At 44.3% G+C, this 11,584-nt stretch overlaps 1 protein-coding gene across 1 annotated transcript; it reads right to left on the reverse strand.

Annotated features, from left to right (window-relative positions):
• Nucleotides 1-1,790: 1,790 nt before the first annotated feature.
• On the reverse strand, nucleotides 1,791-7,218 carry LOC138769736 (proline rich transmembrane protein 1B-like). The gene is made up of 2 exons (XM_069948379.1): nucleotides 6,876-7,218; nucleotides 1,791-2,040 (listed from the first exon to the last, which is right to left on the reverse strand). The coding sequence occupies exons 1-2, from the start codon at nucleotides 7,191-7,193 to the stop codon at nucleotides 1,831-1,833; spliced, it is 528 nt and encodes a 175-aa protein (XP_069804480.1). The 5' UTR covers nucleotides 7,194-7,218; the 3' UTR covers nucleotides 1,791-1,830.
• Nucleotides 7,219-11,584: the final 4,366 nt, after the last annotated feature.

An 11,584-nucleotide genomic window follows, 5' to 3' on the forward strand; every position in this document is an offset into this window, starting at 1 on the left:
ATGTTATACCTGTGAGGTCCATGTTATACCTGTGAGGCCCATGTTATACCTGTGAGGCCCATGTTATACCTGTGAGGTCCATGTTATACCTGTGAGGCCCATGTTATACCTGTGAGGCCCATGTTATACCTGTGAGGCCCATGTTATACCTGTGAGGCCCATGTTATACCTGAGAGGCCCATGTTATATCTGAGAGGCCCATGTTATACCTGTGAGGCTCCTGTTATACCTGTGAGGCCCATGTTATACCTGTGAGGCCCATGTTATACCTGTGAGGCCCATGTTATACCTGTGAGGCCCATGTTATACCTGTGAGGCTCATGTTATACCTGTGAGGCTCCTGGTATACCTGTGAGGCTCCTGTTATACCTGTGAGGCTCCTGTTATACCTGTGAGGCCCATGTTATACCTGTGAGGCCCATGTTATACCTGTGAGACCCATGTTATACCTGTGAGGCCCATGTTATACCTGTGAGGCTCCTGTTATACCTGTGAGGCCCATGTTATACCTGTGAGGCCCATGTTATACCTGTGAGGTCCATGTTATACCTGTGAGGCCCATGTTATACCTGTGAGGCCCATGTTATACCTGTGAGGCCCATGTTATACCTGTGAGGCCCATGTTATACCTGTGAGGCCCATGTTATACCTGTGAGGCCCATGTTATACCTGTGAGGCCCATGTTATACCTGTGAGGCTCCTGTTATACCTGTGAGGCTCATGTTATACCTGTGAGGCCTATGTTATACCTGTGAGGCCCATGTTATACCTGTGAGGCCCATGTTATACCTGTGAGGCTCCTGTTATACCTGTGAGGTCCATGTTATACTTGTGAGGCTCCTGTTATACCTGTGAGGCCCATGTTATACCTGTGAGGCCCATGTTATACCTGTGAGGCCCATGTTATACCTGTGAGGCCCATGTTACACCTGTGAGGCCCATGTTATACCTGTGAGGCCCATGTTATACCTGTGAGGCCCATGTTATACCTGTGAGGCTCATGTTATACCTGTGAGGTCCATGTTATATCTGAGAGGCCCATGTTATATCTGTGAGGCCCATGTTACACCTGTGAGGCCCATGTTATACCTGTGAGGCCCATGTTATACCTGTGAGGCCCATGTTATACCTGCGAGGCCCATGTTATACCTGCGAGGCCCATGTTATATCTGCGAGGCTCCTGTTATACCTGTGAGGCCCATGTTATACCTGTGAGGCCCATGTTATACCTGTGAGGCCCATGTTATACCTGTGAGGCCCATGTTATACCTGTGAGGCCCATGTTATACCTGTGAGGCCCATGTTATACCTGTGAGGCCCATGTTATACCTGCGAGGCCCATGTTATACCTGCGAGGCCCATGTTATATCTGCGAGGCTCCTGTTATACCTGTGAGGCCCATGTTATACCTGTGAGGCCCATGTTATACCTGCGAGGCCCATGTTATACCTGCGAGGCCCATGTTATACCTGCGAGGTCCATGTTATACCTGCGAGGCCCATGTTATACCTGTGAGGCCCATGTTATACCTGTGAGGCCCATGTTATACCTGTGAGGCCCATGTTATACCTGTGAGGCCCATGTTATACCTGTGAGGCCCATGTTATATCTGTGAGGCCCATGTTATACCTGTGAGGCCCATGTTATATCTGAGAGTCCCATGTTATACCTGTGAGGCCCATGTTATACCTGTGAGGCCCATGTTATATCTGTGAGGCCCATGTTATACCTGGGAGGCCCATGCTATACCTGTGAGGCCCATGCGTCCCCGGCCCACAATGCACCAGTGATGGATGAATAATGCGGAGCGCTTTTATTGTATACCATGTATCAGTAACCATAGTTACTCCTCCCGTAGTTCCCCCCGTAATCTGAGGACCTGTAACCAGACACCGCACTGTGCAAAACTACAAAATAGAGAATGAGCCCAGAAACTTCCAGGAGGAGCCCGATCACCAGAGCCGCGATGTTCAGCGTGAAGGCCCGGCGGGAGTTCTTGGCCGCCGCCTCTTGGTCGCGAGCGTCATTGTCGGATCTCGTCTGCAAAAGATGGAGAGAAAGAGGTAAAAAATCCAAAATGGCAGCACGCCGCAGAGGAAAGATCCTGGTGTTCATTGATCCATTGTGAACAAGACGCAACGTTTCCCCGTTACAATAAGGGCTTCTCCAAGCATGGTGCTGCGGGCGGGGGTCAGCACCCTGCAATATGCCGCCCCACAGTGGGAGGTACTGGTAAGATATAATTCTATAATGGATGGGGGAGGGGCATCACAACAAACACGGATCAGCCTATCTCAGCAAGTTGGTTCTTCATGATGCCTCACCGGAGACTCCGACTCCTAGAAGACAGAAGATGACCCCCCACCCACCCCCGCTGCCATAAACAAACATGTAGCATGTAGAATATCGGTCAGACCAGACACCCACTGACTTATACAGACCCCAGACCAGACCCCAATCATCTGATACAGACCCCCATCATCTGATACAGACCCCAGACCAGACGCCATCATCTGATACAGACCCCAGACCAGACCCCCATCTACTGATACAGACCCCAGACCAGACCCCCATCTACTGATACAGACCCCAGAAGAGACCCCTATCTACTGATACAGACCCCAGACCAGACCCCCATTATCTGATACAGACCCCAGACCAGACGCCATCATCTGATACAGACCCCAGACCAGACCCCCATCTACTGATACAGACCCCAGACCAGACCCCCATCTACTGATACAGACCCCAGACCAGACCCCCATCTACTGATACAGACCCCAGACCAGACCCCCATCTACTGATACAGACCCCAGAAGAGACCCCTATCTACTGATACAGACCCCAGACCAGACCCCCATTATCTGATACAGACCCCAGACCAGACGCCATCATCTGATACAGACCCCAGACCAGACCCCCATCTACTGATACAGACCCCAGACCAGACCCCCATCTACTGATACAGACCCCAGACCAGACCCCCATCTACTGATACAGACCCCAGACCAGACCCCCATCTACTGATACAGACCCCAGAAGAGACCCCCATCTACTGATACAGACCCCAGACCAGACCCCCATCTACTGATACAGACCCCAGAAGAGACCCCTATCTACTGATACAGACCCCAGACCAGACCCCCATTATCTGATACAGACCCCAGACCAGACCCCCATCTACTGATACAGACCCCAGACCAGACCCCCATCATCTGATACAGACCCCAGACCAGACCCCCATCATCTGATACAGACCCCCATCATCTGATACAGACCCCAGACCAGACCCCCATCATCTGATACAGACCCCAGACCCCCATCATCTGATACAGACCCCAGACCCCCATCATCTGATACAGACCCCCATCATCTGATACAGACCCCAGACCCCCATCATCTGATACAGACCCCCATCATCTGATACAGACCCCAGACCAGACCCCCATCATCTGATACAGACCCCAGACCAGACCCCCATCTACTGATACAGACCCCAGACCCCATCATCTGATACAGACCCCAGACCAGACCCCCATCATCTGATACAGACCCCAGACCAGACCCCCATCATCTGATACAGACCCCAGACCAGACCCCCATCATCTGATACAGACCCCAGACCAGACCCCCATCATCTGATACAGACCCCCATCATCTGATACAGACCCCCATCATCTGATACAGACCCCAGACCCCATCATCTGATACAGACCCCCATCATCTGATACAGACCCCCATCATCTGATACAGACCCCCATCATCTGATACAGACCCCCATCATCTGATACAGACCCCAGACCCCCATCATCTGATACAGACCCCCATCATCTGATACAGACCCCAGACCAGAAGTTTGAAAACTTAGAATGTTGTAAAATTAAATTCAAAATGAAAATATGAAGATAAACATAATAACAAATACTATAAAAAGCAACTAACACCGGGACACCGATATATTCTACAACATCACAAGCAGGAAAACTATGGGACCCAGACTACACCTACAAGTGTGCCAGGTCCTCTGTATAACACATAACCCCCACATGGAGCAAAAGTAACCAACTATATTGGGCATAATCAGCATTAAATACAACAGAGCAGAGGAGGGAGGCGGCAGAGCAATGCGGAGCGTGTGGTCACGGATGGAAAAGTACAGAGGAAATGGTCCGATATAACGTAACAGCAATATACGGAATAGAAAGCACAAAGTGCCTCTATATCTCGCTGCCAAGCAGAAAACTATATTCCTGTCAGCCGTGTAAGGAGAGGCAGGTGTCACCGCTCATAGTCTCCGCCTCCGTCCCATGACCATGTGACAATGACCGACTGACCCCCCCCAATCCCACTTATTAGTAGTAGTTAAGCATTTTTAGGCTGAGTTCTTTTGGGCACAAAATGAGAGAGAGAGAGAGAGAAAGCGCTAAAATACTAGAAATTCTAAGAATAAAATTAAAAATTTTAATAATAACAATACTACTAAAACTGCAGCTATCAAAAAGCTTCAGTCATGTGACTCCCCCCAATAATGTTGAATTTTTTTGTACTGTCTACAAGTTTTCAAATCAACTGCTGTCAGAAAGTTATATAGATTTGTAATTTAAAAATCTCCAGTCTTCCAGTACTTATCAGCTGCTGTATGTGTGGTATCTCACCACGGGTGTTGCCATTGGTTACACCCTCCGCAAAAGCCTGTACTTTTCTGTATGTAAGTGGTGATGTAGTAGTGATAAAGTTTCGCCACAAGATGTCGCTATTGTAAGTATATGTACAGTTGAAGTATGGAAAGAGTTATTGCTAGAGATGAGCGAACCTGGAGCAGCTGGAGTCCATCCGAACCCGAACTTTCGGCATTTGATTAGCGGTGGCTGCTGTACTTGGATAAAGCCCTAAGGCTATGTGGAAAACATGGATATAGTCATTGGCTGTATCCATGTTTTCCAGACAACCTTAGAGCTTTATCCAAGTTCAGCAGCCACCGCTAATCAAAGGTTGATTGTTCGGGTTCGGATGGACTCGAACCCGGTTCACTCATCTCTAGTTATTGCTTGTTTATGTGTCACATGGATCTGTGGACCAATGAGAACATCTTCTTCTTCTGTGGGTAGAGTGTAGAGGTCTTTGGTGTTGGACTTTGTAGGGGAAGGACACAAGCTAGAACACTCCCTACAGTGGTCCTCTCTGGGCCCTGGCCCTCTGCCAGGTCCCCAGCCTTACTATGCAGTCTTAGTCAGGTTTCCGTATAGTGAGGAAGCAAGACAAGATGAACCTAACAGTTTCTCTTCAAGTAACCTTACTCAGCACTATGCAGTGTTAAAACCCTAACAGGAGAGGACAAGTCAGAGATCATCTCAACCCACGCCGTAGACTAGGAGTCACAGTGTAGGACAGTATCCACAAAGGCAGAAAGCTAGGAACTGATCTGGATAGAGCAAAGTTGCTAGAAGCCTATGAACTCTATCTTGCAGCGCGGTTGTCAGCAGAGAACCCCCAGCATTCCACTCATCCCAGGTAACAAGGTCTGGGGCTTGTGTCACCCACTAGGACGGGTCCCCCGACACTAGTAGGGCAATAGGTGGTTCATTCCAACAAAAGTCGATGCACGGGCACAAGTATTATCTCTCAAGTATTCTTCTATTTCTACCTCCAACATCCCGGCAGAGCATAGTACTACTTGGGTTGGGACTCTCACAACATCCTCCTCTCTGCTCCTCTGGTTCTTCTGTATACCTCTCAACACGCAACCCAGTCGGCACGACTGTACCACTCTCAACACTCTAATCACAGATGTGGATCCTGAACTATTAAGTGTCTTATCAAATGTAAAGTATTCTGTCAATGCAAAGCTGTATGATCTGCTGCATACAAATATCCTGAGAGTAAACGAGATCTTATTTATGATAAAGAGACTCTGTGATTCCTCATCCCACACCAACACAGTACACACACTTCATCCTTGGGACACCTCCCCTTTCTGTGGGTGGCAGTACCAATAGTCCGGGTGGGTCATTACTCCAATTCGTGCCACCGTGACAACAGCCCAAGGGACCCTGCAACAGCCCGGCAGGTCACTGACCGCAGGGGAAAAAGGTGTATCCGGCCCTTTAAAATAAAAGCAGGTGTGCCACCATACCTGTGTGCCCGGCTATATCTGGGCCAACCACCATAGAGCTGGGGGTCACACTTCACCATCTGGCAAGTGACCGGCCATATTGCCTCCATAACACCGCGGGGGTGCACCACATATGTTCTGCAGGAGGTGGTGTATTCTCTCCAGTCTGGCACAGTGCTGTCCATGACAGAGCAGCAGCAAATCCCCATAGAAAACCTCTCCTGCTCTGGACAGTTCCTGACATGTACAGAGGTGGCAGCAGAGAGCACTGTGTCAGACTGGAGAGAATACACCACCTCCTGCAGGACATACAGCATCTGATAAGTACTGGAAGACTGGAGATTTTTACATAGAAGTAAATTACAAATCTATATGAATTTTTGACACTAAATATTTTATAAACTATTTTCTTTTTTTGGAGTGCCCCTTTAAAGTCATTCTGTCACTTTAGAAAACTTTCCATGTGTGATATGAAAAGTTTTGTCGGTCAGGTCTGATTGATGGATATAACTGCTGACGGCTCGATCCGTCTTATTGCAGGCGGCAGACTCCATATACTGAAACAAGCAAATACATTACATGATTGGAGTAAAACTGAACCCCCAGACCCCGACCACTCTACATGTATGACAGCGCAAAAGCTATTTAAAGTGACAGTAATCTGCCGCACCCCCAGAAAAGAATATCTTATAAGTCGAGAACAATTCTTATTATTACTATTCTAGTTGTCAGTCCGTCATCTGTCAGTGTTCTCCTCACTTACCATACATGAAAAGACAATGGCAGCAACTCCAAGGGGACAGCAGCAGCACAGCATGTTCATGATGGACCAGCAGAGATAGTCCTTGTGGCGAGGCTGGATTGGTACCACCTGCCCTCCATTGTTATTCACCACCACCACATTTGTCGATGGTTGTTGGCAGATGAGGGTCTGCTGAACGCTGCGATCCTGCATGGGTGGGTAATAAGCAGGGTAAGGGGCGGGCTGCATGACTGGGGCCACTGAGGGTCCCGGGGTGTATGCGGGTGGTTGATCCCCCAGTTTGCTGGGGTAGGCCTCCGAGAATGATGACTCTTGCATGGTTGTGTGTGACAATGAGATGCTCAGAGGTCATAAGAAAGAAGATATAAACCTGTCACTCCTCCTCCTCAGCATCCAAACCACCCTAGGATCCACCTCACCGAGCACACTGCCAACTGACTGCCCCACAAATTGCAAACTGCACCATGTCTCATCCTCACCCTGAAAATACATTCTAGTTTCATATTATATTCTCTTCACTGCTCCTATATAGAATATAACTATATGCCTCCTATATACAGGAATATAACTACTATAATACTGCTCCTATATACAGGGATATAACTACTATAATACTGCTCCTATATACAGGAATATACTACTATAATACTGCCTCCTATATACAACAATATAACTACTATAATACTGCTCCTATATACAGGAATATACAACTATAATACTGCTCCTATATACAGGGATATAACTACTATAATACTGCCTCCTATATACAGGAATATATCTACTATAATACTGCTCCTATATACAGGAATATAACTACTATAATACTGCTCCTATATACAAGAATATAACTACTATAATACTACTCCTATATACAAGAATATAACTACTATAATACTGCCTCCTATATACAGGAATATAACTACTATAATACTGCTCCTATATACAGGAATATAACTACTATAATACTGCTCCTATATACTGGAATATAACTACTATAATACTGCTCCTATATACAGGAATATACCTACTATAATACTGCTCCTATATACAGGAATATAACTACTATAATACTGCTCCTATATACAGGGATATACTACTATAATACTGCTCCTATATACAGGAATATACTACTATAATACTGCTCCTATATACAGGGATATAACTACTATAATACTGCTCCCTATATACAGGAATATAACTACTATAATACTGCTCCTATATACAGGAATATACCTACTATAATACTGCCCCCTATATACAGGAATATAACTACTATAATACTGCTCCTATATACAGGGATATAACTACTATAATACTGCCTCCTATATACAGGGATATAACTACTATAATACTGCCCCTATATACAGGAATATAATTACTATAATACTGCCCCTATATACAGGAATATACTACTATAATACAGCTCCTATATACAGGGATATAACTACTATAATACCGCTCCTATATACAGGAATATAACTACTATAATACTGCTCCTATATACAGGAATATAACTACTATAATACTGCCTCCTATATACAGGAATATAACTACTATAATACTGCTCCTATATACAGGAATATAACTACTATAATACTGCTCCTATATATAGGAATATAACTACTATAATACTGCTCCTATATACAGGAATATACTACTATAATACTGCCCCCTATATACAGGAATATAACTACTATAATACTGCTCCCTATATACATGAATATAACTACTATAATACTACCCCCTATATACATGAATATAACTACTATAATACTGCCCCCTATATACAGGAATATAACTACTATAATACTGCCCCCTATATACAGGGATATACCACTATCATACTGCTCCTATATACAGGAATATAACTACTATAATACTGCTCCTATATACAGGAATATAACTACTATAATACTGCTTCTATATACAGGAATATAACTACTATAATACTGCTCCTATATACAGGAATATAACTACTATAATACTGCTCCCTATATACAGGAATATAACTACTATAATACTGCTATATACAGGAATATAACTACTATAATACTGCTCCTATATACAGGAATATAACTACTATAATACTGCTATATACAGGAATATAACTACTATAATACTGCTCCTATATACAGGAATATACTACTATAACACTGCTCCTATATACAGGAATATAACTACTATAATACTGCTCCTATATACAGGAATATAACTACTATAATACTGCCTCCTATATACAGGAATATACTACTATAATACTGCTCCTATATACAGGGATATACTACTATAATACCGCTCCTATATACAGGAATATAACTACTATAATACTGCTCCTATATACAGGAATATAACTACTATAATACTGCTCCTATATACAGGAATATACTACTATAATACTGCTCCTATATACAGGGATATACTACTATAATACCGCTCCTATATACAGGGATATACTACTATAATACCGCTCCTATATACAGGAATATAACTACTATAATACTGCTCCTATATACAGGAATATAACTACTATAATACTGCTCATATATACAGGAATATAACTACTATAATACTGCTCCTATATACAGGGATATAACTACTATAATACTGCTCCTATATACAGGAATATACTACTATAATACTGCTCCTATATACAGGGATATACTACTATAATACCGCTCCTATATACAGGAATATAACTACTATAATACTGCTCCTATATACAGGGATATACTACTATAATACTGCTCCTATATATAGGAATATAACTACAATAATACTGCCCCCTATATACAGGAATATAACTACTATAATACTGCTCATATATACAGGAATATATACTACTATAATACTGCCTCCTATATACAGGAATATACTACTATAATACTGCCCCTATATACAGGAATATAACTAGTATAATACTGCTCCTATATACAGGAATATAACTACTATAATACTGCTCCTATATACAGGGATATACTACTATAATACCGCTCCTATATACAGGGATATACTACTATAATACCGCTCCTATATAGAGGAATATAACTACTATAATACTGCTCCTATATACAGGAATATAACTACTATAATACTGCTCCTATATACAGGAATATACTACTATAATACTGCTCCTATATACAGGGATATACTACTATAATACCGCTCCTATATACAGGAATATAACTACTATAATACTGCTCCTATATACAGGGATATACTACTATAATACTGCTCCTATATATAGGAATATAACTACAATAATACTGCCCCCTATATACAGGGATATACTACTATAATACTGCCCCTATATAACTACTATAATACTGCCCCCTATATACAGGAATATACTACTATAATACTGCTCCTATATACAGGAATATAACTACTATAATACTGCTCCTATATACAGGAATATAACTACTATAATACTGCTCCTATATACAGGGATATACTACTATAATACTGCTCCTATATATAGTAATATACTACTATAATACTGCTCCTATATACAGGAATATAGCTACTATAATACTGCCCCTATATAACTACTATAATAGGTAAGATACAGCTGGTTATAATTCCTAATTAGCGTATAGTGCGGTGTCTATTACACTCCTATATACACACAGTTACTATATATATATAGCCCTGGATCCTCTCATCTCCTGGTCGCCATCTTTGCTTCTGGTTTCCTGAGAACATTTGGTGACTGCAGAGAAACGAAACTTATCTCCACCTGGAGGACGGTGATTTGTGCTTTTCTGGTTCTGAAGTTTCTTCATTTCCTCTGAATAACTTTCCGATAGTTATGAAATTAACCCCTCGTGGGTCACACACCGCATCCTGGTATTTGTGTAAGAGGAAAATTCTGTAAAAAGGGTTAAAATTTGTTTAAGAAATAAAAGGGACACTTCACCTGCCTGATCCCCCGTCTGTCCGATCCCCTGCCTACCCAATACACCACCTGCCCGATACTCCACCTGCCTGATCCCCTGCCTACCCAATACACCACCTACCCGATACTCCACCTGCCTGATCCCCTGCCTACCCAATACAACACCTACCCGATACTCCACCTGCCTGATCCCCTACCTACCCAATACACCACCTGCCCGATACTCCACCTGCCTGATCCCCTGCCTACCCAATACACCACCTACCCGATACTCCACCTGCCTGATCCCCTACCTACCCAATACACCACCTACCCGATACTCCACCTGCCTGATCCCCTGCCTACCCAATACACCACCTACCCGATACTCCACCTGCCTGATCCCCTGCCTACCCAATACACCACCTACCCGATACTCCACCTGCCTGATCCCCTGCCTACCCAATACACCACCTGCCCGATACTCCACCTGCCTGATCCCCTGCCTACCCAATACACCACCTGCCCGATACTCCACCTGCCCGATCCCCTGCCTACCCAATACACCACCTGCCCGATCCCCTGCCTACCCAATACACCACCTGCCTGATACTCCACCTGCCTGATCCCCTGCCTACCCAATACACCACCTGCCTGATCCCCTGCCTACCCAATACACCACCTGCCTGATACTCCACCTGCCTGATCCCCTGCCTACCCAATACACCACCTGCCTGATACTCCACCTGCCCGATCCCCTGCCTACCCAATACACCACCTGCCCGATACTCCACCTGCCCGATCCCCTGCCTACCCAATACACCACCTGCCCTAT

This window comes from Dendropsophus ebraccatus, chromosome 12 (assembly GCF_027789765.1).
Source record: "Dendropsophus ebraccatus isolate aDenEbr1 chromosome 12, aDenEbr1.pat, whole genome shotgun sequence".
Taxonomy (NCBI): Eukaryota; Metazoa; Chordata; class Amphibia; order Anura; family Hylidae; genus Dendropsophus; species Dendropsophus ebraccatus.

Bases quoted from the DNA above. Each gene is read 5' to 3' on its own strand.
- LOC138769736 (XM_069948379.1), bottom strand. From the start codon at position 7,193: ATGCAAGAGTCATCATTCTCGGAGGCCTACCCCAGCAAACTGGGGGAT. The intron at 2,041-6,875 runs GTAAGTGAGGAG...CATCTTTTGCAG, and splicing joins CCATTGTCTTTTCATGTATG to ACGAGATCCGACAATGACGC.